The 27,899-nt window shown below is 45.6% G+C and overlaps 1 protein-coding gene across 3 annotated transcripts; it reads left to right on the forward strand.

Moving 5' to 3' along the window:
- Dpcoac (dephosphocoenzyme A carrier) lies at positions 1-27,884 on the forward strand. Of its 3 annotated transcripts, none has more exons than XM_077705918.1 (7): positions 1-356; positions 7,569-7,715; positions 11,374-11,482; positions 13,286-13,475; positions 16,538-16,654; positions 20,058-20,209; positions 24,356-27,884. In XM_077705918.1, exons 2-7 carry the CDS (start codon positions 7,602-7,604, stop codon positions 24,691-24,693), a joined length of 1,020 nt encoding a protein of 339 aa, XP_077562044.1. In that variant the 5' UTR covers positions 1-356; positions 7,569-7,601; the 3' UTR covers positions 24,694-27,884. The 3 variants fall into 3 exon arrangements, with proteins under 3 accessions (XP_077562044.1, XP_077562045.1, XP_077562046.1); XM_077705919.1 differs by lacking the exon at positions 1-356 and adding an exon at positions 417-640; XM_077705920.1 differs by lacking the exon at positions 1-356 and adding an exon at positions 8,814-8,874 and having other exon boundaries at positions 7,577-7,715.
- The last annotated feature ends 15 nt before the right edge of the window (positions 27,885-27,899 follow it).

The raw sequence follows: 27,899 nt of genomic DNA on the forward strand, positions 1-27,899 counted from the left end.
GCGGGGCCATGCTTGGAGGAAACTGTCGAGCAGCCCACGGCGAGTCTGGAACCGAGAATCGAAGAGCCTCAGTGACGTTGGGTTGACGCATGGTTGACGTTTTTTGATCCCTCCCAGGGGGCACCTCCCGGCGGCGGCAGCGGCCAGTTCCGGCAGTTCCGGCATTGGTGCAGCGCCGTTTAAGCAGTTTAAGTTTCATGTGTGGTTGTGTGCGGTGAATTACCTGTGGTTGAATCGGTCACGATAATCTTCGAGCACCTGGGTTTAACGCCCGACTTATCCGCGTTAGTGGACGGCAGCACGGCCGAGCACTGTCAGATAAAAACTGCTATTCTGCGACCTTGCCCACCTGAACTGTGTGAGTGCGAGCCTTGGAGCTTCCGCGAGGTCATCTTGCATTGATCTGGCTATGAAATTATGCTTTTCAGCCCGTTATGTAGTGCGCACACGACTGTTTGCAGAGCTCGTTTAGCGTCTTGCGCTTGAACAGGAGGATTGCGCAACTGGCTGTGCGAGCCTACAAATTCCGACCCCTGTTTTAAACCAGTTTCCTCATTCTACTAAATATTGTGCAAGTGAAAAGTCGGGTACATTTTATCACTGCCTACTTATAACGAGGCGTGAGAACTTCCAGTGCGTGGTAAGTTTCTCACGACGTCTACTTTTTGTATTGGATGTAGCATTATTTTATTATACACTCAGTGAGATGGCGAGTTTTGTGATAGTTCATATAGGTTCATACAGAAATAGATACACGTTTGCACGTACTTTGCATGCAACTACGCAAAAGTAACAGCCATGTGCGCAGTGTTTACCCATTGGTTGAACATGTGGATGTAGTGCAAAGCTACGAACGTAATTTAAAGAAATTGTCCAAGCGTCAGTACTAATCATTTGAAACAAAGTGTTTGGTAACATTCTTGACAATCAGGCTAACATGCGCAAGAAAATTGTATAAAAAATCATAATTTCACATTGCGCAATACTTTTTGAAGCCTTGTTAATGTAGCCTTTACATTTGTATCATTTAGGATGAAAAAATGTGGGCATGTGGCCTATGTTTTAAATAAAGAGCAGATCAAAATAGGCAATCACAAAATATGGTGTGCTTCAGACTTGCACAGGACAGTTCATCAAACGTCGCTTAGTCAAACGCCATTGCATCGAAGCTGATGCGTGGAATGCTGTTTCGTAGAATTGGTTACACCCGTTTCGTCAAAAATGCAGCACTTGTCAACGCAGTGCATCAAAATTTTCAACAAGAATTCTTACCATCTTTTAGACCTTATGTGTGGTACACGTAGTGAAATTGCATAAAGTGAACTTTGACGAATGAAAGAGAATGCCTATTTTGCATTCATCCCCCTCCAACGTGGCAACGTGAAAAAGTTTTGCTGATAAGAGCGCAATGATGAGCTCGTGCAGTGCTCTGCAAACAAGGTTTGAAGTGGAAAATCAACCAAGATTAGACAATCCGTCTTTTTCATTGTGCTGTGGTGACCTTTGGTGGAGCCACCGAGAAGTGGTATGGCAGGGGTGCTAGTGGGCTGCCAATAGCTGCCACTGCAGCGGAAGGGGAATCAGGGCTGCGTTGTTGGTGTTTATTTGTTTTACGTGAATTGTATAGCCAGCCTAAAGCTGCAAAAGGAATAACTATGCTGGAAGACGGACGCTTTCAATATGGGAACCATTTGAACAAGCGCGCGACGCTCGTTTCTTTTTGCAGTGGTTCCGCAAGTGTCAGTACCAGAGGGTGGCTATCTGAGGCTGTGGAAGTGATGTTCTCATGGCATTTTTTTTTCTAGCTTTTAAAAGGGAGTGGAGGGGGACGTGGGCGTCAGACAGAAGCATAAACGCAGGCCCTTAATTATAAAAAGCATTGCTTGAAGCTGATATGGGGATTCGAACCACCACATTCGAGCGGGGTGGTGTTTCTGACGCTCTAGGCCACTCAGCCACAGTGCAGCAAGCGACCGCACTCGAATGCCGCGGACACAAAGCTGATGCTTAGGTTATGTTTTTGCACCTCTCTGAAAAAGTTTTTTCATAGTATTGCTGGCACAGAAACTGATCATCATTCTTTGAATAGCGCTTGTCCACTAAGCGACTCTTGACCCCCCCCCTCTTCCTCAAATACCTGATAGCCATAGACGGTGTGAATTATTAAGCCAGGAAATACGATCGCAAATTTTTGCTCACAAGCAGATCGTGTGTCCACCCGTCGAAAAAAATGTGCTGTTTGTACTTATGTTTCGCGCTTTACGATAGAAACATTGGTTGATTTTGATTCTTAGTTTCCTAGATTAAGTTGAGTAACTCTTCTTCTGGACTTTCTACGCCTTGCATATTCTACAAGCGTGCCAGCCGTGTATGCATATGGAGCTTCGGTTAAGAGAAGTCAGCAAAGCATTGCTAGCTACGAAATACGGATCGCATACATAGTGTGACCTTCGCCTCGTTGACTTTACGAAGTTTATTACGCTCTACGAACTAACAAAATAGAGGCACATTCATCGCGGCCCGAATCTTGTCTCGGGGTCTACTGGCCGCCTTGGTCAACGAGCCTGCCGTACTACGGCAACTTTCGGTCTGCCGGTGTGTTCGTATCGTCATCGGAGTAATGTGACAAGGCGATCTCTGGATTTGGCGTGCTAGCAGGTTTTCGTCACCGGTGGTGTGAATGCTTGGTGTGACTGCGACGGGACACAGAATGGCGCGTTTATGCATGGCGCCGTGGCGGACAGCTCCTAATTTGTTCACTCCTGTTTCGGGGTTGGTGTGTGTCACCAGAAACAAACATTTCACCCAGAAACAAAAATTTTGCCCTTCATGTTATGGTTTGCCCGACAGTTGCATTTGTAAAACGTACTGCATTTTGTTTTCTCAATGGGGGCCAAATCCGGTTGCACGCTTCCACTACCCGGGCTCAGTTACGGCTGCAAACAGCAGTGTGATCACTGCGGATCAGACCGGCCGACCCCTGCCAGACCGTTTCTGACCTTCTCCACCAGGGCCATGTGCACGTGCAGTAGGGTTATGAAAGAGGCGGATTACTACAGATTGGTTTTGTTCAAAAATAAAAAGTGCTGTAAAACGTCCCACAGTAGGGGCAAAAATGTTGAACAAATGAAAACATGTAAAGATGCTGTCGATCCTTAACGTTATGTGAACTATCACTCTTAAAGAAAATATTCCGCATTGTTCGTAGAAAATGGATGTGTGCATAAAACTTTTCATGACACTTTTGACATCTCCAACTATATTTAGATCATTGGACAACTAAATGGCTCGAAACTGTTAGCTATAGCGGAAAAAGTGGTGTGCTTGCTCGCCATCTCATCTTGTGCAACATGTCTTGTGAGGCTATTGCCTGTTGCCTCTCTGATGACAGTGTGATATTCGCTGCATCGAAAAAAAAAAAAAAAAAGCATTCAAGGCATCTGATGAAAGAACACCAGACATGTGGCTGGTGCTGGAATAAGAAGCCTCACTGGCTTGATTTTCTTCTTGGCTTCTAGCACTCCAACTCGAGTGCTGCTTGGAGCACGGTTGTGTTCTTTGAAATCTTTCACATTGTGCGCTCCTTGTTCCATGTCATACAAAGGTGCGACATGTCCCCTGCAGCTGCGCTAATGGTCACAGTTCTAGCAAAACTTTGGGTGAACTTGTCGCAAACGTAAACATAGCCTTCCGAGTAGAGCTTCAGTTTTCTACGAACAGCCGTCCTGAACTCCACTGCATTCGCATATGAATGTGGGGGTGGAGGGGAAGGTAGAAGGGCTGCTGTTTAAGCTGCCAGACACATACTAAATTGATGTCCACCGTGGCACAGAATACCAGTGTAAGCCCTCCCTGCATAGAAGTGCAATTATTTATGACAGGCATGCGCACATAGGATGGACTTGCAGTGCACTTGTGAGCATTGTACAGTCGCCCAAATTTTTAACTAGCGTGTGCGAGGAGCGACCTTTCTGTGCGCGAGTGCCGTATGACGGGGCCTAGTTGCAAAGAGGGTGAGGCTAAGCGCATGCTCAGAAAGCGAGCTCGGTTGGGCCCACCGTCTGCTAGGCTGTTCCTCCCTAAAAACGTCACCCCATTTAAGCCCACTGAAAACAGTCTTGAGTGACCGGATTATTTTGCTCGCATTTTATGCTCCGACGGTCAACGTTGAAGCAACAAATTGAGCAAAGGAAATCTAAAGATACATCAAACACGCCGAATCAGCCGAAGAACATAAATTATTTATTTGTTACTTCCTGGCGTAAATGCTTTTTCCATCTGTAGAAAGGTCCGTTATCAATCGTGTGTGCTGCAACGTTGATCTTCGAAACATAAAATGCGAGCAAAATACTCACGCTGCCTGTTCGTTTGCAGTGCGCTTGTATGGGGGGACGGTCTTAAGAAGGAACAGCCTAGCAGGGCCCAGCTGAGCGCGCTTTCTGAGCATGTGCTTACCCTCAACCTCTTTGCAACTTGGCCCCGTCATATGGCGCTTACGCACAGAAAGGTCGCCGCTCGTGCACGCTAGTTAAAGATTTGAATGACTGTACATTACTTCAGTACCATCGGTATCTCCGAAGTGTTTTTACGTCCCAAACACTGCCAGTGTGCTCTGGCTGTCTTTTGTAAGACTGAGTAAGTATTCGATGAAATGACTGACAAAACGACATTTGATCAGGCAATATTGGCTGAAATGGGCTTCGATAAAACTGCTTCTGTGAAAGGCATTCGATGAACTGGCTTTAAATGATGTGTCCAGAACCAAGTTGCATGTACATGAAAAATGTTACTGGCAAAAATTGTAACTGCACATTTCAAGTCTTGAGAGCATGCATTCTGCTTGGTTGTCTCAAGAAGTGACCGTGCATCCTGATGTATGAGGTAATATAGTGCTACTCATTGCTGCCAGGGTCTCGTCTTCCCACCAGCCTGCTTGGGGGACAATATTCGTTCCTGCATTGTTTTCCCCACACCCCAAGCTGGTAGAAACTTAAGCCCACAAAGCTAGCACATTTTAGAAGGGGGAACCTTTATTGAAAAATGAGACTGGCAAGGAAGGGAGGGCAAGGGTGCGATGCTGGTGCAAAACTATGGTTAGTTCTTTTTCCCCGTAAAAAAAAAAAAAAAAATCTTGCAAAACAAAAAGGCGTGAATTTTGTGTGATGCATCATGAGTGCCGGGATTTGTACTCGACCTGTAAATGTGGCGGGGTTAAAAGGCAAAACTAAATTAACATGCAGCTTCACTCCATCTTGCAGGCATGCGATCTAACAAGAGTCGTATCCTCGAACACCTTGTGTTAACTGTGCGTGCGTAAGATTTTCGGGTAGCACAGCATGTATCGAAAAATGTGCACTCTGTTGTTCACATTTTTTTGCATTCATTGAGAATTGCGTAGTGTCGGTATTGAGAAGGCCGCACCTGACAGGGTCTGAACTGCTTCAGAAGCAGGCTGCGTGTAAGCTTGAATGTCGGAGCACTGAAAGTTTAAGAACTGCTAGCTAAAACAGTGCTAAGGTGTCAGTTTGACCTACTGGCTAGATTGCTAACCGTAAACGTGCTGCAGCCTCAAAACTCAGCTCCTGAAAATGAGTCATGCTAGTCTTGCACATAGGCAAACGTAATAATGCAAATACGCAGTATTGTCTGCTTTTCCCCATTTACATTTATTGCACACCCAGGGTACCTGTAAACTATGTTGTGTGTGTTAATGAAGACAATGCTCAGCATTGTTAATGAAGACAATGTTAATGAAGACAGTGTGTTAATGAATACAATGCTCAGGAATCGAACCCGCGTCTCAGAGGATGCGGGTTCGATTCCCGGCCACGGCGGCTGCTTTTCTGACAAAGGCGAAAAGCAAGAACGCCTGTGTGTGTGAGATTTCAGCGCACGTTAAAGATCTCCATGCGGTCAAAATTAATCTGGAGCCCTCCACTACAGTGCTGACCTCATTGCCTGTGTTGCATCGACGTGTTAAACTCTGCAATCAATCAATCAATTCATCATTTATTTGAACCCAGATAACTGCATCAAGTGTCATCTCAGTGGATCTAGTTGTGGCTATCTGGTGTGCATGCAGAAAGAAAAAAAAAGCAGCATTCAAGTCTGTAAAATCAGCTACATTGTTTATACAGTTAAACCTCGATGTAACGAAGTCGGTAAAATTCGTAATTTACTTCGTTACATTGAAATTTCGCTACATTGAAATTCGCGGTTTTAATGAAGTGTTCATCCCGTGAAGCATTTCCTGCAAAAGAAAACGTAGCGCGCATACACGGCTGGCGCACTCTTTCTGTTTCTATCGAAGCTTAATCGTCTATGCGGGCATCAGAGTGAACCGCATGGAGCGTTTTCTCCCCGCAAAAGCACGCCCCGCAAGCCACAGGCGCGCTGACGCAGCCGCGGAGACAACCCGCGCGATGTGAGTAGCTCCAGCGACCGCTTCCGCTCGCTGAAACGCAACTCGAGTGGCAAACGAGAGGGGCATGCAAGAATAAAGGCGGATAAAGTGGGCGAAATTTTCACTTTGTAAAGCGTCATACGCGCCGCTTACGAAAGCGCCCATCAAATATCTTCGGCATGCCCGAGCACTTCGAAGCTCCCGCCATAGGGTGCGCGCCTCCCCATTGGCGAAACTGGTCAGGCTCCTCCCACTGCCGCGTGCAGCGCGAGTCACTTCCTGGCGCAGAAGCCGCCGCCGGCGCAAAATCGCGGACGCGGGTCCGAAAAAAACGCGCGCACAAATGCTTGCTGCAAAGTTTATTCTAGTAACGTTGTGCTGCAGCGATGAAACCCAACAAGCCTGAGCGAACGAAGGGCAAAACGGCGGCATGCGGCGGCGGCGGCCCCGCAAGAGGCGATTAGGCTTACCACCGCGGAGGATGTTTGATGGGCGCTTTCGTAAACGGCGCGCATGACGTTTTACCAGTTTTACTGTGAAAATTTCGCCAACGTTATCCGCTTTTTTTTTTTTTTTTTTTTTTCTCGCGTGCCCCTCTCATTTGCCCCTCGAGTTGCGTTTCAGCGAGCGGTTGGAAGCGGTCGCTGTAGCTACTCGCATCGCGCGGGTTGTCTCCGCGGCTGCGTCAGCGCGCCTGTGGCTTGCGGGACGCGTTTTTTTGCGGGGAGAAAACGCTTCGTGCGGTTCACGCTGATGTCCGCGTAGGCCCGCGTAGACGATTAAGCTCCGACAGAAAGAGAAACAGTGCGCCAGGCGTGTATGCACGCCACGCAGTTTGTAGGCAAGGGGCTCGCTGCATCCGCGGCATTGGCCGGCCCGTGTTGCCGTTCGCGTTTTATTGAGACCCATTTCGGCGCTTGCGTCTCCCAAAATATACCTCTGCAACTTTAATTTCGTGCCTAGTTCTCCATGAAACTTCGTTACATTGAAATTCCCGCAAACGGGACTTCGTTACACAGAGGGTGAAAATACATGGTGTGCATACACTTGAAGTTACGAAAAATTCCGTGGTTCGTTACATCGAGGTTTTCGTTACATTGAAGTTCGTTACATCGAGGTTTAACTGTATTAGGCTGGGCATTGACCATTAATTTTTCTTTTCCAGGCTTAATTGAAGCAGCGTGAATGACAATTTGTTATGCGAATAGAATTATTGCCATCTCGAGATTCTTCAGAAGATGAGCAGCAGTTTAGTGATGGCAAACAAACACCTGACACATTTGGCCATTTGGATGACGAACTACACTATGAGGTGAGCTGAATGCAACTGAATGCAACTGACTGCTGTTTCATTACTGCCATTCAGGTGTCGATTACATTGTTATGAAATCTGCAGGCATGTTAAATTTCATTGAGCAATACCACTCTGAGAATATGTCTCAAAGTTGTGGCGGGGCACCATGCGCCGAGCAAAAGTTAAGGTAGTGGACAATGAATTGAACCCAGAATCACATTTTTATTGGAAGAAACTATGGTTATGTCTACTGGTTAGTAGCAAGATATAGTTAAAATAGCAAGTTATGTGAAAACAAGATTATACACCATGACAAAAATGATTGTGCACTAAACTAAAATTGCTGGTGGACTGATTCCTCGGGGGATGGTGTGTGTAAACCACATCATTTTCCTCCTGACGAAAACCAGGATTACTTCGTCAGGGTGGGAGTGATTGGCAGTTCATGTTTTTTTATAAGTGGCTTCTTGACGAGTAATCTGTTTGAATGAAAACATGCCTTCCTTTTTTTTTTTAAAGCTTGCTCTAATGCTTTTGGTGAAGCAAGGAGATTTCGGAGTAGAGAGTGAGAAGAAATTTGATCTATTCCCAAGTGAATATATGGAAGGAAGGCGCAAATATAAGCAAATTGAAACTAAAATGGTGATTGTGCTATATGGTGCAGTGCTGTGAGAAGTGCAAAGCATATCCGATCAGATCGGAGCCTGTATGGCTCTGTGGTTGTTGTCAAATGCCTAGGAAACTAGCTTTCCCCAAAGGGAAGTTCTTTTGAAAATTGGAGTGTCTTATGACTGTAATGTATTTTTAATAAAGCTATTGAGGATGTGGTAAGGAAAGCATAAAAGGTGTTTCCAGTGTGAAAGTACCTACCTCTAATCAGAAATTTAGGCACAGTAAAATAAATGTTTTGGCAAGATGTAGGGCTAATTTATTAGCCCACCAGCTAACTTTCACTTGGCTTTGCCTACCCCACTCAAAGGGGAGAATGTGTTAAAAGCATATGCACACTGTGATTTAATTATAGTTGGGTAGCAGTAAAAACTCATCCCATGACAATGTGTACCTGGACTTGAGTGCTATGTTTGTATTCCTTTTTTTTTTTGTTCTTCTGGCTAGGTTTGGAGACGGCAGTTGCCTAGGCTGATCTTTTCGTTCAATGGCTGAGGGAGAAAATGCGGTAAAAGCAAAACGTTTCACAAATGTGGCCCTTCCTTCTCACATAATTTCAGCATGGAATATGACTTGCTCATTTCCTTGCTTCGCAATCCCTCAATGCTTAACACAGCTCCCACGATTCCTTTATTTCCACTCTGTAAAAATACTAATAGTGTGCCATTATCTCAGAAATGCACTGAATCCCTACAGTATTTTTGGATATTCTACCTGTGATGCCACTGACATCTTTGTGGCTGGTCTTAACGTAACTAGTGTGTCTAAGTTTGCACGTGTAATTTTTGTAGGTAAAGGAGAATAATTGATGAGAATGAGAGTTAGCCCTACATTTTCAATGCCCCTTGAAGCAATTTTTCGAGGTTTAGCTGAATTGGCGAGGTAAAACGGCCGCTCGTGTGGCCCCTGAATTCAAAGAGCCCCGCCACCTCGTCTCCTCAACCTCAACTACCGTGATACCCAATAGTTTTGTGGTGTCATTGTTTTCCCCTCACATATTTGTCAATGTGTGCATGTTTGTGGCCACTAGTTTTCAGAGGAAATTTCGGGCGTGTTGGGAAACATGGGTTTTGTTTGGCAGCGTTGACAGAAAACATGTCTGTGTGGTGCATTTTTTTGCCATTTGGGCACTGCTTGGAGGGGTTTGAGAGGTGTCATCTTGACCTTGAGCTTTCCTTAGTGTATTGGGCATGAAAATGGAGAATGGTAGCAATATGGAAGGGAAAGGTGGCACATTGTGACAGAATTGAAGCTAAGTTGCATCGCTCATGACCAAGGCCATATCGGTAGGCTGAACACACAAGGAGGGGGCCAGCTAGCAAAGCAAGGCCTCAGGTTCAACTGTGGCAAAGTTGCCTTTAAAGCGTTCTTCGAAAATGCTCTAACAGCATTACATTTCCAAGAGAGAAAACTGACTGAGTCTTGAATATGAATTGCGACAAGACGAAAATGAACTGCGACAGGCCTGTTGCCACAATGCCTGTTATGGGTGCAACATCAGGAATGATCCCTGTAAAGCGGCTTTTTGTGATGACTTCAGTAATGAAGCCACTGCATTGCCATGTAGTTGACTGAGTTTTAGGCGTGATCCTCGATTGGCCAGGCACTGCCTGAAAAACATTTTATGTAAGCTGTATTATTAAGAATTTGCCGGCAAAATATTTGATACTTTTTCTGAAAGAAGCCAGCCAAAACAGTATGAGAAACAATAATTTCCAATGGCACCATTGCTGTTAGGCATTACACCTTGCCTAAATTTTCATGCTGCTTTAGAAGCTGCCATTTTTTCAACTTGAAATTAAGAAAAAATTTATAGCAGAATATTCAGTTTTGCGCTGTAGTGTGTGTAATGAAGTGATTTACGTTTTCATGGCTAATCTTGCTGTTTGTCAGGTTTTCTTACTGCACAAAAAATGTGTAAGTTGTACTGTTGCAAGAGGCTGCTTTGTTCTTGATAAAAAAAGTAGGTCAGCAAGGTTAGAAGCAAAAGAAAGATATCAGCATGTGTTTATTCTCTGCATGCAAGTTTTCTTATTGGGAATTTTCGGGCTTAGAGCGGCTGAATTGTTGCAGTTCAAACTTTGCTTATCATGGTTGCACATTTTTCAACTTTTTTTTCATGCTTTTGCTTTAGTTCAAAGCAAGTTTGTTTGTGTTGAAATGAACAAGCACAACTGGTATTCCCTTCCCCCCATCTTCCACCAACTTATTTCGGAATGCAAAAGTGCACATCACGAAACCGAAACCGATAAGGCTATGAGACGTGCTACCACCAAGGAGAAGGCGTATAATGTATGCGCAGTTCATTAACAAAGTAAACAGTGACGTTGAAGAGCAGTTTAGATTCCTAGTTTCTGTGCCAATAGGTTGAAACTTATTCTGCTGTCTGTTGTACGTACGCTCGCTGGCGGTAAGAGGGGATGCTAGGTCTCATGTTACCTGCATGAATATTTTTCCCACACTTGGGCTCCAAGACAAAATGTTTGATCAAAAATGGAATTGAAGCAAGGCTTACCACCTATGGCAGTGAGGTATCCAGTTTAGTAACCTTTATAAGGTGAAGTTTTCTCTTTTTTTATTTTTTTCTGGGATAGTACGTTCAAGAAAAGTTGTCAGGTGTGTTTATTTAACATTTACAAGTCATTACCTCGTTGTTGTTGTTATAAAAACTCCAAGTACGCCCCCTAAATCCCGCTTCTCCATTTTAAATTTCTGATGTCACAAGTACTTGTGCAGAGAAATGAATGGGGTGGTTATAGATGCCCTCTAGCCTTTGGCATCTTCTGCTGCTGCTGCTTAGAGTTTCTATGCAGAGAAATGTATGGGGTGGTGATAGCTGCCCTCAAGCCTTTGGCATCTTCTGCTGCTGCTGCTGCTTAGTTTCTATGTGTGGAAGTGTATAATCGCTGATGAAGGTCCAACTTTTTTTTTGCACTCTAGTGTCTTTCTAGGTGTGTTGAGTATTTGCTCTGACAACTGGTTAGGTTATGTCTTTTTCTATTTCCAGATAACAAACCGAGATAAGGTTGTCACGTCATTTATTGCTGGTGCACTGGCTGGGTCTCTTGCGAAAACGACGATAGCGCCTCTTGACCGTACAAAAATTAACTTTCAAAGTAAGTTTCTTCTGCGTTACCAATTGACGTGCCATTTGTATGACTGAGAACATTCTATTGCTTTGTACAGGGTGGTGCGACGATAATTGGAACAGTTTTGTTCACGCTCAAACTTCACACGAAGGTCGCATTTTGTGGTCTATTTTGTTTGAGACCGGAAACAACGACGGTACTTACCTGCTTATTCCGAAAATAAATAAAAACGATTTTTGCCTATGGGAAAATGGCGTCCGATTTGGACTTGCGAGCCAGCACAAGTTGATCTTGGAATGATGGTGCCACCTGGGGTGTGCAGAGCGAAACGCACGTTTTGGGATTCACGGAAGGAGCCAAATGGTGTAGCAGAATGTAAAAGCAGGTGAGGAAACAGATCCAATGTTTATTGGCAACGATAAACCGTGGGAATATTTTATTATGATTGGTATCAGCTGTTATGCAAGTATTTGTGGTCATCGTAAACTAGGGACGAAGGAGATTTTCTGATCTTCTGCTACACCATTTGTCTCCTTCCTATCGTGAATCCCAAATGTGCGTTTCGCTCTGAATACCCCAGGGGGCACTGTCGTTCCAAGATCAGCTTGCGCTGGCTTGCACGTCCAAATCGGCCGCCATTTTTCCATAGTAGAAAATCGTTTTTATTTATTTTCAGAATAAACAGGTAAGTACCGTCATTGTTCCCGGTGTCAAACAAAACAAACCACAAAATGCGACCTTTGTGTGAATTTTGAGCACGAACAGAGCGGCGGTTCGCTCAGGAAAAATGTTTAAAGTGTTCCAATTATTGTCGCACCACCCTGTCCAGTCCTTCCTTTGGTCCGTTTGGTCCTTCCTTCCAGCGTGTTCCTCACAGGAGTGGCTGTATACTTCACATCTGTTGTTTTGCTGTGTGCTTCCGAGGGCATAACAGTTTATTTATTTATTTATTTATTATTTGCTATTACTTGAAAAATTACGGGACATTAAATAGTAAAGTTCCAGGCTCACAGTATTTAAATTGCTCTGCTCTGAGGTTTCTTCTGCAGATTCATACATGCAGCAGTGGACAACCCTTTTGTCATTTGAGCCTGTCTAGCCATGCATTTCCTCACTGTTCACCATATCGTTGAAAATGCAGCACAGGGTGTTGAGCTTTATCTTGCTCGCTTTTCTGCCCAAGGACACAGTTTGTGCGTGTGCCTTGGCCATGCCATTTCTTGAGAAGGCAAGAAGAAAGGTTGTGCAGAGAGAGAGAGGAGCATGGATGGGATTGCATTCTGGAAGCCCTTTAATGAAATCACGTACCTACGTCAGAAGAGTAAAACATAAACTCATTGCTTGAAGGCACTGCACATATTTGATGCAGATACTTGCGGTCGAATGAAACATTTGTGAGTCCTGGAAAGCAAAATGGTCCATGTAGCACTGAAGTATAAGAAGAGTGAAGAGGTGAGAGAACAAAGTTGGATTGATTGTAGGGTTTAATGCACCGACGCAATGCAGGCGATGAGGCGTGCCGTAGTGGAGGGCTCCAGATTAATTTTGACCACCTGGGGATCTTTAACGTGCGCCAAAATCTCGTACACACGGGCGTTTTTGCTTTTCGCCTCCATCAGAAAAGCGACCGCCACGGCCGGGAATCGAACAGAACAAAAAATTTGGTCTAGTCACCTGTTGTGTCGAACAGAAAAGTTGAAATCGCCTACCGAGCTCAGCAATGATGACACGACTGTTATGTGCTGCTCTCTAAACATGTCTGCCTATGCCTGGCAAATTTCTCGGCACATGCTGATGCAAGCCCCCCTCCCTCCCCTTCCTTTGGTGCAGTCCACAACGAGCAGTTCTCGTTCCTCAAGGCGGTACGGTTCCTGGTGCACTCGTATCGGGAGCATGGTCTGCTCAGCTGGTGGCGGGGCAACACGGCCACCATGGCCCGGGTGGTGCCCTTTGCCGCCTGCCAGTACGCGGCACACGAGCACTGGAAGATCATTCTTCGGGTGGACACCAACGAGCGCAGGTGAACTTGCATGTCCATAACACGTGCGGTGGGTGGCATTGATTGTCACCGTGCACCTAACCAGTTGCCTAGCGCACCACTCAATATGTTCAGTAGCTTCCAGCACCGAACGTCAGGGCCCGGCAGTCAGCCGCAGGGACTAGATGGGAAGGCACAATGACACGCACACACGTACACCCATGCCCATGTGCACAAGCAGACAAGCAAACGGAGGGGGGAGCAACTTTACCTGCCCTTTGACAATTGCTTTATGAAAAAAGTGCAAGAGATGCATAGTCTTTTTCTTTTTTTTTCCACATGCTTACAGGTTTTGGGGGCCACTAGAGTTCACCTAAAAAACTGGGCAAAAAGTAAACACTTGCGGAAGATGAAGTGGACGACACGAGCGCTCGTGTTGTCCACCTCTTCTTCTGCAGGTGTTTGTTTTTTCTGCAGTTCTTTACGGTGAAACCGTACCAACTTGCTCAGTTTGGTGTTGTTCTAGGCCACTAGTGCACGAGGGAAGAACCACAAGAATTAGGACAGGGTCATTGACCTACCAGTATTTTTTTGTGCTTTCAGCCATGCCACTGAAGCGCTCCTGTATTTTCACTCAATGGTGTGCTTAAAGGGGCCATGCGGACAAAATACAAGTTTGGCTTATTCGAAAGATTTCGTGTTTTATATTGCCCCCAGTGCTTGCCTGGCTGCAAATGATGCTGTATTCACTGAGAAATTAATCAATTTAGGCTAAAATTTTGATTCTCCCGCCAAATCGTGTGTTTTCGGGACGTAAGCAATGAAGTCATAAGGGCATGTATTCGAACGAACTTTACTGCGTAATTCAGCACTGCAGCCTTGCTTGCCATCAGTCCTCCCAGATGGAGCTACCATATTCATCCATGGACTGTTGTCCGTCGTTGCTTTGTTTTTGACCATATTTGCACCTTGCTTGTTTTTTTTTACGGTAGGAAGTAATCGTTTCGTGAAACATGAAGTATGCACGACAAACAGGGTTACGTAAGACAACGTCGCTTACACCAATCGGTCAGTGTCGTGTAAAACAACTCCAAAGCGACGAACTGCTGTGCAGCTAAAACAAACATAGTGCGCCCAGTACCAACAGCAGGGCGCATCGGTACTTCTATGTTTACATGTATTTTCGTAGCTTTCATTGTTTGCCCCACCATTCTTACAGCTGTAAAATGAACATGCATTGCATTTAAGTGCAAATAGCTTGCTCGGCAAGCTTATAAGCCATGCCTAAAATGCGTTTGCTTTTGCCGACATCAGCAAATCGCACAGATAGGCGCATATGACATCATAGGTTCTGTTGTGGGAAATGAGCTAGTGGGTCGCATGGCCATTCCATTTTTTTCCTAATTATATAGCTTATTTGAGTGAAGTTTATGTTAAAAGAGCTGTCAGTATGATTTTAACGAGGCAATCTATCGAATGAACCAAACTTGTGATTTGTCTGCATGGCCCCTTTAAAAAGCCCCAGCACTAGGAATGCATCAACTCCGGAAGAACCCGAAAACCGAAAGAGGGACGCAAGATTTTTTTATTGGTTTTTGGGCAAATATTTGTATTAGGAAATTTGTTCGAGGTGACAAACACAGCTAAACCACTTTAAGAAAATCCTGAATCTGGCTTGTTTGTGGAGATATGCACCTTGAAATTGCGGCCTCAAGTTTAATGGTGTTAAATGTCAATAAAGCGTCCTTTTACGCTGTTTGGTGATCCCTAAGTTGAAATAGTTGCGTTTAAAAGCACACGGGAGACAAAACAATGAAAATAGGTTTGACCATCGTAGTGTCGTCATCTATGAAAAGGTGTAAACTGTGTGAAGGAAAACACCACGGAGAGAATAGAACACAAGGTCCTCGTGTTCCCTCTGTGTGGTGTCTTCCTTTGCACAGTTGACACCTTTTGATAATATGCACCAACTCACCCAACAACAGGTCCTTCTAAACTAGGTTGTCATCTCCTTTTATTGCGTCGTTCCGCTTGCACTTCCAAGCGAAAGTATTTCGAATCAACGCTTCGTGTCATGCTCTGCAATGGATAGAAGGCAGGCAAATGTGATCTAGCAGCTGGCATGTAGCCTGTCATGATGTGAAGGTCTATTGCCTTCTTTCGATTATTGCTTATTGTTCACTTCTCTGTGCAGTTGCATGACTCCATGCCTTGTGTCTGGACAAGATGGGTGTGGACATGGCACACTATCTCTTGCAAAGTTTTTCGAGCGAAGCTTGCATTGACAGGCTTGCACCGTCGGTGGCATTTGCCTAAAACCCACTGGGGGTTCTCCCTCTCCCTTCCTCCTCGTCCGCAGCTGTTGCTCCTCAATTGCAGCTGGTGCACGTGCACACAAGTAGCGTGCAAGATCATGCCACAATGGCTTGCACCATCGGTGTTGTGGCACAAAACCCTGCTCCTTGGGATTCCCCTCCCCCTCCTTGCCCACAGCTGTTGCTCCTTGGCCCGGCTGGCGGGCACGCGATATGCGCGGAGCATCATGTCACATCGCAGGTTCGCTACGGAAAAGTTCACCGTCGGCTGCGCTGTGGGTAGGCTTTGCTTGGTTCACTCCACCATGCGTTCGGATAAAGCTGAGCGAAAGGAATGGCTTTTGTGGCGGTCGGTCGGAGGTTTTGCATTTTGATTTTCACAGAAGGGATTCGTTGTCGTGTTCACTAAGGTCAAACTTTGCGTGCACCGCCGTTTTCCGGAGGGAAGGGTTTTGTTAAGTTTTTTGTCATCGTAGCACTGGTGTCAGCAGGATCCCTACCTTCCAAGATGCGAATGTGAATGCAAATGGAGGCGCAGCGTAGTTAACAAAGCAGCTTGGATGCCCCACGATTGACTGCTGCTATCAGTCAATCAGGGGAATCCACATTTGGGGCACCCTGCACCCATTGTGGAAGCATTCATATATGTCCGTTAGTCCCCTCGCAACTGGAGAAAGGTTACGTTTAAAATACGTGGGTATGTATCTGAGCTATGCTATGCTGGCTACTTTTTTTTTTCTCATAGTCGAGCGCTTCTCACTCGGGAGGTGTCGTTCTCCTCTGAACCAGGAGAGAGCACCACTTCCGGACGTTCCTTGCTGGCTCCCTGGCTGGCTGCACGGCGTCTGCCTTGACGTACCCTCTGGACGTGGCTCGTGCAAGGATGGCAGTTTCAAAGCCAGATAGGTGAGCCTTGGCACTCCTTCCTGTTTCATGCAGCTGAGCTGCACCGATGAAAGTGCATTGAAAAAAACCTAAATCGTGGCAAACTGTTCGCATGGCGACGCAGTGAAACATCCCCCTCGCGAGGGGCACGATCAAATGCAGAGCATTTCCGGGGGCGCACGACGTTAAGTAGTTTGCGTTACGTTAATGTTGTTGCACTTGTGGCAACTGCTGACGAGAGAGCGCGGCGATGAGTGTGTTCCAGCCTCGCCGACACCCGCCTTTATCACGCCACGATCGCGCCACGCGCGCGCGATGCTGACGTCACGATCACGCCACAGATGGTGTTGATCCCGCGACGCGCGCGCCCCCACCTGTTGGGCGCGAACCGACCGCGGAGAGAGCGCGCGATGCGAGCAGAGAGTAGGCGAGGAGGAGCGGGGGAGAGGGCGCACCTGCAAGCGATGCGGACTGCTACGGACGCCTAGAACGGGTGACATTGTGAGTTAAAGAAATGCTCTGCATTTAAAAAAGTCGTTTGACTTTTTGGTTTGAGCATGGACAATGTGCCTTTTTGTGGCTTTCTCAGCTGTTGTTGAGCAGTGAAAGGTTTAAGTTCAGTTTTTAATATTAAAGGTTTTAGTTGGGGTTTTTAGACCTGAAGCTCAACACGGGCAATGAGGTGCACTTTAGTGGCAGGCTATGTATACATACCTGCCAGGTTTCCCGAATTTTCCGGGAGACCTCCGAATTTTCATGGTTTTGTACGATTGTACGACCGAAACAAAAATCTCCCGAAAACGCACCCTTTGGCCATATCTTTTTCCCAGTGTGGCCACAATGTGAGGGAGGTATACCTGACAATACAACGCGACACCAATTGGCATCGTTATCAGTGAAGTGCTTAAAAGCGTATTCGGCCATGTGTAGATGGTGAACCTGTTTGACCCATTGTTAGTTTACTGTTTATAGAAACGCAGCGCCGCCGCCGCCGCTTTCATTTACACACGAGCACGGCCGTTCTGGACGGCGGTTCTGAAGATTTAGCAAGTCTCCAGTGGTGTAGCTTGTTGTTAGCTTAGACGAAACAACAAAACAGTTCAGTTCCTGCTGTTTTGTATTGCACTTGCAGTACTATTTCCAGGACTTTCTGAAAAGGGCGGTGTCAGCCACGTCGAACATTTGAGTGGTCTAGCTTCTTGGTAGTTTGTACGAAGAAACAGTTCATTTCCTGCTATGTGTTAAGCAAATAAAAAAAATGTGTGTAAAGTTACCCATTCTGTTGTAGCTACTACCTCCCCCCCCCCCAGTAAGATCTCCCTAATGCCATCCCGGCAAACCTGGCAGGTATGTGTATAGTTTAGGGCCTTGTGAAGCTTTTTAAGTGCACAATCTCATATGCACCAGAGTTGCCTGTTTTTACCTTCATAAAAAAAAAAAAAAGGGGATGCTGCAGCCAGGTGCAGAGCTGAAAGGAGCTTTCTTTGCTTAGAGACCCAATAAAGCAGAAATTAATCCCGCCCTCTCTGTCCTTTTGTAATCTAGGAGGGGTTGTCGCAAATTGTGAACAGGGCAGCAATAACTCTTAAAGCAGTCTTAAAATTGTGAGGGTGCCAGCTAGTTGGTAATCCATGAACTTCACAGTGCGAAAGTGGACCAGGGACACGCATGGAGGGCCACACATATTCAAGGAAATATCTTCTCTATTGTGGGGTCTTCGACCCCACAGATTCCACGCCCACATGTGCTGGTTTGCACTTGCTCACTAATTATTACCACTAAGAGCTTGTGTGCAGAACATACCGTCTGTGAGGGGTTGCTTTGGCCATGAATGCACGGTGGTGTCTACCGTGTCGTGCATCTATGAACGCATGACACCTTAACCGAATGCATGGCGACTTTAGCCATATGTAGTTCATTTCAGAAGTCCACTGTGTACTTAATTTTTGTTTTTGGTCGCTTTTACCGGCACAGGGTACAGCAGTGTCATAAGCACAAAAGTCTGTAGCAGCAACATCACATGTAGATCTAGGGCAATATAAACTTTTATTCTATTGTAAAAAAAAAAGATATTGCAGGGGCACAGTTTTGCACTGAGAGGGGCTAGTAGAGTATTTTGAAAAGAACTGATTGAGACTGCTAGTTCATCTGTATGTTAAGTTCAAAGTCCAAAATCCAAATTGTTACACCCAAAATGCTCTGCCCACCAGCCCACTAATCATATAATGGCACATTAGACGGCCGATAGCAGCCTAAATAATTACTTACAGCCTCATTATTTATGTCAGTTTCGGTTTTGACTAAACGAACACTGAGGCGGCTGCCATGACAGGAGGGCAGTCATGACGTCACAGTCCTCGTGGTCTCCAGCCGTGGTCTCCACCAGCGTGATGTCAGTCCCAAAATCATGACTGCACATGGCGGAACAGCATGCACCAACCATAGCCAGCGTGTTGGCCACGTCTCGGGAGCCCTCACTTCGGCAGTTTGGGGCCAGGAGGAGCGGATGGCGTCATGCTGATGCTGATTGCGAAAGGGGATTCGTTCTGAGCTTGCTTGTGCGCGCAAAAATTAAAGTTGACTCTGCCTTTATCACCGGTTTTTTTACTCTCTCCCCCGCAATGACCAGATCATAGTTCCAGCGCATCGTATCTCTCGCCATTCTCACCCCAACGCCTTGTATGTCCCACGCACCCGAACCACAACTTTTCAACGTTCATTTTTTATCTTCACTGCGCACGAATGGAACAACCTTTCCGCCAACATTGCCGCTATTACCAGTAATGCCAAGTTCAAAAGTGCCATTGAAAATGCTTATCTCGACTAATAATCTTGTTTGTATTTGTTGCCATGCTGGTGATGTGTTTGCCCACCCCTCATGTAATACCCCCCCGGGGGGCCTTTGAGGTACTAATAAATAAATAAATAAATAAATAAATAAATAAATAAATAAATATGTTGCAGTTGCTGTTGGAAATTGGTGGAAGATATCCCCATATACTAAGGAAGCCTATTACATGGTTATCCCTGCTTTGAAATTTTGTGTCAGTACTGCTTTGAACATCAAAGTTTATGAATTGCAGTTTGCATTATACAATAGTGGTACTTAGTGTTACTCTGAAGTGGCAGTTTTTCAAACAGTTCAAAGTTTTATGTGGTTAACATGGTATTTTTAATCACTCAAAGTAAGCTTAGCTTCCTTTTCTTTTTTTTGGGTTGTGAGCACTTATGTGGGTAATTGCCCGTGCTTAATGAGATTAAGCAGGTATCTAGCATTTGACTGTGCTGCCGCAGGCAAGTATCCAAACAAAAAATGTTTTTAGTTTCTTGGTCAAATGTAGCGTGATGCTTGTAAACAGCATTTGGAGTATCGTGTCTTGCAGTGTGCTGCGTTTTCTAACCCCTGGATTTCTCGTCCCGGCAGGTATCGGAACATAATTGAAGTGTTCCGAGAGATATGGAGGAAGGAAGGGCCAGGAAAGCTGTACCGGGGATTTGTGCCGACCATGCTGGGTGTCATCCCATATGCTGGCGCCAGCTTCTTCACATACGAGACACTCAAGAGGCTAAGAGCAGGTACAAAGCCTTGTGACAACGGCTGCTTTTTGCACTCTGTCCCTTCTTTTTTCTTCACATTAACTTAGCACATTTGATGGTGCTGTTGGAGTGTTTATGATGCAAAAAATTGTTTCTAGAACGCCAGCAAGGCTGCAGCACGGGGGCAGGGTGGCGTTATGAGTCCTGGAGAGTTTGCTTTTGTAATAAGGGGTATAACTGAACGAGTGGGCTGACGCTGTCTCTTGTGATCATGGCCATCTCTGGCTGGGAAGGATGAGCTTCAACGTTGCACACACTACAGGGCACTAGCTGAGTGTGGGAATTAGCCCCACATTTTTTTTATATGTGGGGCTAATTCATTGTCGATTATAGTGAATGGTGATGCATGCATCCGCATGCATGCAGAAGACTGTACTTTTCGGAATTGTATGCTACGAAATCCTCATCAGTCATCAGTCTGCTCTTATGTATCATAATCCTGCCAATTTGCACAGACCTGCTTTTATGATGGTTTATTTACAGTGTTCCTGGACATCATAATCGCAATGAAAGCCTCGTAACCCTGTTCGTTCATAGCCTTCCCTTTACAGTGACCCTATGAACCTTAGCCACATAGTTCTAACCAGTTCCACCCCCTTCTATTCGAAGCACCTTGTTGTACATTTATTGAAGTGAAGCTTTCTGTGCCAGGCTGATGGTGTCTGGCATGTGGCAAAACGCACTGCAGGAAAGCCAACTTTACACAAGCACCTCAAGAAAAAACGCGTCCCGTGGTTGAATCGAACCTGGGTCCCTTGATTTATGAAGCCGATCCGACTCCACCGTTCCGACACGGTTGAAGCAGTTTGCATTTTAAAGCGAAGCTTTCTTTGCCTCACTGACGGCGACTATTCACACTGAAATGCACTGCAGGAAAGCCAACTTTCTTTGACGATGATGATGATTGTGGGTGAAGTGAGAGATGCTTGAAACGTGAAGATTTCTCTGGTCGAAAGTCAATGCCTTCAAAGTCCAAAGTCAAAGTCCAAAATCCACCAAATTGTTACGCCGAAAATGCTCTGCAGGAAAGCCAACTTAACGATGGTTTTCCACAGAGGCACATCAAGTGCAGGTGCACAGTCAACACCTTATCCCTGGCCAATCTCCCCCAAGTGGGCACGGGCCAAACACTTCAAGGGAATCATCATTATCATCATCAAAGTCCGAACTCTGGCAACAATGAACGAATCCCTCACGAGATTGGGCTTTGATTCGAATCAGTTTGCGGTGGATGAAAGCTTCGTGTTTCAACCATCTTTGTCGTTAGACGAAGGGGTTTTGATTTTTTTTTTTATGATAGCCTCGCGCTCTTAGTCTTAGATGCCCTTGCACCAGTAAACTCTACTAAACAACCCTGGTGTTGTGACATACGAAAGGTCCAGTCTTCCAAATGAAGACTGGACCTTTCGTTCCGTCTTCATTTGGACATTGATTTCCCGTGTGAAATCAATGTTGTCATCATAGCCTTTTTAGAATCCTTTGGTGAATAATGTGATGTTTGCGCTGTAATGCTTAGGAATAGGAAACTAGCATCACGATAGATAAGGGAGCAGACTAGTGCGGAGGATCTTCCAGCTAAAATTAATAACGTCGTGAAACACCTGTGAAGTTTGTAAACAAGCTCGTGCAATTGTGAGGTCAAGTGCTCAAGGGCACCTGAGCCAAATGTCGCCTTTTCGCGAACCGCAAAGCACTCGCAGTTTTTCGCCACCCTATCCCTGCACCGATTTCGAGCCCATGCCAGCTGTCATGCTACATTTCGAATCCCAGTTGTTCTGTGCAGGAATGAAAAATGCAGGATGGGTAATTGATGCACTGTCGGGGTAACAGGATGGCTCCTGAGAGATGGGACTGCGTATATGGTGTAGGGGAGGACATAGTATAATTCAATGGAGGGAGGTGACCATGGACTGACGCTGTCTATGGACAATAGACTGGTGATGGTGATGGTAGCAATGGCCAACGTAACACACGCTTCTACACTCACAAACTGTGCATCCCGTGGTTTTTAGTGAGTAGCTGCCATGGCTAGTTATAGAACGGTCCGTTGCCTCGCTTGAGGTTCAAGTGTCTTATTGTGCATTCTAAGTAATTAAAAGCAGATCAAAGAGAAAATTCCTGTATAGCTTTCAGGGAAATTCTAGTGAAGAAGCATGTTTGGGGACCGAACAAGTGGTGAAGATGTTCATTACAGTTTATCCTTGCTAACTCCAGATAGCCCCACTTATGGTTATAAATAGTAATAAAATAAAAAAAAACGAGTTATGTTGTACAAAGGGTGTTTAAAAAGTTGTATAAGGAGTTTGACTTGGCACACCATTCTGGAACCCCGCAATAATGCACAAGCCATGCAGAGATAATTTTCTTTGCTGTCGTCAGGGTGAAAAGAGGAAACTAAAGATACAAGTATGTGCGGTTGGCCCCGCATTTGTTGGCAGCGTCTGGAAAATGTGGATAGCTATGAAAAGTAAAAGAAACGACAATTGGGCGAGTTGGTACTTGTTCATCTTCCTTAACAGCGCGCACACATGAAGACTAAGGCAAAGAAGGGGACAGGACGAGCACCGACTAACAACTGCTTTTTATTGAAGAAAGACATGAAATTATATACTAGCAAAACACCAGCTGCACATGACAATACAAAGGAAAACCATCAGATTAGCACAAAACGTGATATGGACAACCGAAACCAAATCGTCAATAGGTTACGCTACTGCAAGAAACAAAACTTCACCGGATATCTAAAAACTGACGCACGTTTTGCCCAGTTTACGGTAGGCCTCCACCACCTCGCGGGTCGTCCTGTCTTTATGTTTAAATAGCACTTTTGTTTGTCTGAAATGAGGGTAGCAGTGTAAAGGACAGGTTTCACAATGCATTGAAAGGTGCGCCTGCGCGTCCTTTTTTATGCTATTCCTATGCTCCAATAGACGCACATTCAAGCACCGCCCGGTTTGGCCAATATATTGGCTCCCACATACCAACGGAATGCTGTAAACTACCCCCCGTGCAACACGGAACAAATGGGTCTTTGTGATTCACCCCGCAACCTCGGCGCCTGCTTGCTCCATGGACATCCCTCCTTTCAACCGCCGAACACACACCGCTTAGCTTCACAGGCGCTGAAAGGACCACATCGACCCCATACCTTTTTCCAACATTCTTCAAACCGTGTGACAGTTTATGCACATAGGGGACAACAGCTAACCTTTTTCTTTATGAAGGATGATTGAGGAGGGCCAAGAAATTGCCTGTGTTGTGTAACTGTGAGTTATCATGCAGATTTTTCTGTGCTTTCTTGATCCTTTGTATGTATACAATTTTTGAGAGTGCGTTGGTGCTGTCCTCAACTTAATACCACGCCCATTTTTCACGGCAGTCTTACTATACCCCTGTCACACGGGCATTTTCAATCTGGATTGAAGCGAAGCGCGATTGACTTTTCGAGCGGGCTCGACGCACCGCCACTGCTACACGGAATGTTGGGAAGTTGCACTGGTTGCATTCACGTACGCCAGATGGCACTAAAAATGTACTTGCGGCTGGCGTCTGGTAACTTTGCGTGGTCGTCGTTATACAAAACAATATACATGTTGCCACATGCTCATTTGGGTTAAGTTATTTGACACAATTTGTGGCGTTAGTTGAAGTTGTCAGTTTCTGTGCTGCTTTTGTCCGATCGTGCTTGGGAGACCAGGATTGAGTTCGAGCGGGATCGAGCTCGATCGTGATTGAAAGTGCCATGTAGCAGCGCCCGATCCGGATTGAGCTCGATCCGGATTGACTCAATTGTGATTGAAAGTGCCCGTGTGACCGGGGTATTGAATTTCATTTGGATGACATTTTGGTTTACACGAGCACAGGGCATGAGCAGTGGCGCAAATGATTTTCCGCTAAAAGAGATATGATTATCACTTAGCTAAAAGTTTTTTCTGCTGATGCTCTGGTTGCGCTGAGCGGGCCGCCAGAAACAGTCAGCTAAAACTCTCTTACCATGCCCGTAAAACAGTGAACGTGACATTTTTCGTGGCAGTCTTACAAATTAAGCATCATTAGTGACTGCCCTGATCATCGGCCAAAGTGCTCAGGCAAATCGAAACTTTTATGCCCTTGTCCCCCCAACAGAGCAGACAGGCTCGACGGATCTGCACCCGATGGAGCGGTTGTTGTTTGGCGCGCTGGGCGGCCTGTTTGGCCAGTCAAGCTCCTACCCGCTGGACATCGTGAGGCGACGCATGCAGACCGCTCCGCTGACGGGTCACAACTACACCAGTGTCTGGGGGACCCTGGTGATGGTCTACCGGAGCGAGGGACTCATCGGTGGCCTGTACAAGGGGCTCAGCATGAACTGGATCAAGGGACCCATTGCCGTCGGCATCAGCTTCATGACCTTTGACCTCAGCTCCCAGGCCATGCAGAGGGCGCTGGCGTCCCCGTATTGGACGAGCTGGCGCAAGGCCTGACCCTCCGACGCAGACAGCAGGAACTGCTGGGATGTGCTCTGCCGGCCGAGCTCGCTCACACACGTTGTGGCCAGCGCAGCTCAAGGAAACACCCGAGTGTCTCTCTGTGCACGCGTTGCAGGGACCTTTGAGCGGTGCCGCATACAGGAGGAGGCGCTCGACTGCTACGGGAAGGATAGCCAGTTGTTGCTACAGCTTTCGTTTCTCGGCTATTGGGGGTTAGTGCGGCACTGAAACTGGCTCAAAGCATTTTACGTGGTAGCTGGGTGTGTTCTAGCTTATTTTTATAGAACCAGTGGGTACAACAGAATGTCTGGTTGGGCGTAGTAACATTAAAGGAGCTGTAATGTAGCTTCTTATGCTGCAGTCGGTGTCTTCTGAGTAGGCACATTGTCAAGTAGAAAAGATGCCAGTGCTTGCCCTTAAAATTCGGAAGTTTTGTTTGAGTTATGATGCCTTTTAAAGGGTACCAGCCAGGCAAAAGTGAACCATGGGCAACTATTTTTTTTTTTGCTCGCATGGGCATCTCTGTTTGGTTGCCTCATGAAGCAGTGGATATTGTAAAGAAAGCTGTGAAATAGCCAACATGGTTACAAGCACAGAGGACTGGAAGATGGATGCAGTGCTATGACAGGAATTGGCTAGCACTGCACTCTGTTAGTCTTCCTCATTCTTTGTCTTAGTGACCGTGTCGACTATTGCAAAGCACTGGTTTGCCTAGTTTCGATGTCATGAGAAAGCTACCTTGTGCTGTGTACTGGCCTGCATAATTGAATGGCCTGGTGTGGTATGCTAGTCAAGCCTCTCATTTGCTCCTGGAATATTTCCCATGTGCCTGATAATGCACGTTTTTGCTGATTTTAAGGGGCCCCTGAATGCTTTTAGTGGGCAGTTAGAGGTCAGCTTCCAGTTTGCAGCCTGCTTCTGCTCCGGTTGGTTATGCCTCTAAATCCAGATGACTTTGAAGGTGTATACTGTCATTCGTACTACACAAAGAGCTTAAAAACTGTAAAGACAATTGTAGGCCTGGTACTTCAATAAAACGTATTGTTGGGCTGATTGGTACATACTTAATGGCAGGCTTAGCGCACAAAAGACAAGGACGGTGGCAGACAAGACACGCGCCTGTCTCGTCTGCCCCCGTCCTCGTTTTTGCACTAAGCCTCCCAATAAGTAGGCCTGGTAGTCAGTCGCAAGTTCCTGTGTGCTGGACAAAGTTTGGCCTAAGCAGCGACCAGTAACCAAAATGTGTACTGCGCTATCTAAAGGCTTTTGAGGGTCCTTTTTCAGAGTTTACATACTGTTAATTCATTTGATAGAAGCAGCCATTGCGTGTGCATTTAAAGATGTGCTTTCATTTTTGCCAAAAATAGTGTTTTTTCAGGCAGTGGCTTTGGGCATTTTGAGTACCAAAATGATTAAACGTGAGGCGTGCTTAGATGCTTTCACCTCGCACAAGGGCACATTTGTCCAACGGTGCAGTCCCGGTGCAAAAACAGCTGTGTGAATGCTTGGTTACTGTGTACATGAGTATGTGAACATGTGTAATTGTTTTTTGTTAGTCATTCTTATTAAATGGGATTGGTCACAGAATTTGGTGGAAAAACAGAAGTGACCTTTGCAATCATAGGAAGGCACTAATGCTGACCACATTTTCCTCCCCTAACTTTCTGGGTGTGTGTGTTTAAGGTTAGGCCGTCCTCTGTCCTATCAAGGTTCTTGGACTCTTTTCTTTTGTCGTTTTTAAAGTAACTGCATCCCAAGTATGAAGAATTCAGCAAAAGGCCCTTCTTTAACTCACCTCTTTTCATTAGATGGCTGTTGCCATCTGTTCAAAGAGTATTCAAGAATGAATGGTACAAAACAATGAGTGTAAATGTGTGGGAATGTGGAAAATTTCCACACACCAAGATAGACAGGTGTCCAACTTGCCGCACTGTCGAATGCAAGGTGCTTCAACCCTTCTGAAACATTACTGTTCTTGCTTTTCTGCCATGAATTTAGGGATGCACCCATTAAATGTGTTTGCACGGTAGCTTTCACATCAGCTTGAATACGTAGGTTCAAATGCTAAGGTAACTTTGATGCTGTTGACAAGGCCAGCTGAATGCCCGTAAAGGTATCGGATGAAGACAAGATACAAACTTAGTTTGGAAAATTGCTGTGTTGCAATAGCAATAATGCAAATTTTATTGCAGACTTCAAAAATTAAGCCAGGTAGTAGCGAAACAAATGAAAGGACGGTGACTTATTAGCCAACACATTACAGTGGCTAGTTTTGTATGATCGGAGCTGCCGATACCGAGAGCTGCAGTCAATCAACATAGTGGTGGCTGTGGTTTCGTTTGATCGCACTGCTTAAATAATAGTGTGGAGTTAGATACCCTTTTTTGGCCCCCTGTAATGAAGTCACTGCTGAAGTTGTTTAGTGAAAAATTTTAAAAATTGTCAGTGTGTATTTCATTTTGGTGAAAACGTTCCCTAAAACTGGTGTAGAGTTGATCAAGCTATCAAAGGCTAGCTCTATCAGATAAAAAAGGGTTGTATGTTGTTTTCAGGACCCAACTAAAATGTGTTCCCCGATTTCCGAGGTAATACTATTATATTTTTTCACTGCTAGCAGGAACCCAGTAGCTCGATGCACACAAAGCTGGGTTTGCAGTTCAGTTTCTGTATACGTCTTGTTTTTATGAGGATGCAAGTTCCATGTATCTGTAGTTTGTGAGGTGTGAAGATGCCATGCAACAGTTGCTTTCTGGAGGGCCAGATTTTTTTTGCGAGATTTAAAATTCTCAAACTCGTCCGCTGCCGTAGCTGATAGCGGATCATGTCAAAGCGAGTTGTGCACAGCCAAAGCGGAAAACCCCAGGGCAGCAAAGTCCCATGCCAGAACTAGTGTCACGTTCATCACGAGGCAAGTTAAACAACTAGCATCAAGAGACGAATGGTTTTTATGCGCGCAGTGCAAGTACAGTGCCTTCACCTGTGTGGCTGTAGCGCTGTTTGGTGCTGGCAATTCCGTCCTGTTTGTCAGTCTGTGCGATGTGCAAGTCTGTGTGTGCTCGGAGTCGTGCAGCCTTCGAGGCACTGCTGGCATGTAGCCTGTTTTAAGAATGGCTGCAATTGAAGCGCGCGTTAGGTAGGATGTTACAATAAAAATATAGAGCTGAAATGGCTTGTCGTACTTCTGACCCTGTGCCTTTATT

Source organism: Haemaphysalis longicornis, unplaced genomic scaffold, assembly GCF_048455015.1.
Source record: "Haemaphysalis longicornis isolate Haplotype H1 unplaced genomic scaffold, Haemaphysalis longicornis Haplotype H1 scaffold_4, whole genome shotgun sequence".
NCBI lineage: Eukaryota > Metazoa > Arthropoda > Arachnida > Ixodida > Ixodidae > Haemaphysalis > Haemaphysalis longicornis.

Coding starts and splice junctions, on each gene's coding strand:
- Dpcoac (XM_077705918.1), top strand. CDS start 7,602: ATGCGAATAGAATTATTGCCATCTCGAGATTCTTCAGAAGATGAGCAG. Junction 7,716..11,373: donor ATGACGAACTACACTATGAG/GTGAGCTGAATG, acceptor TTCTATTTCCAG/ATAACAAACCGAGATAAGGT. Junction 16,655..20,057: donor GCAGTTTCAAAGCCAGATAG/GTGAGCCTTGGC, acceptor TCGTCCCGGCAG/GTATCGGAACATAATTGAAG.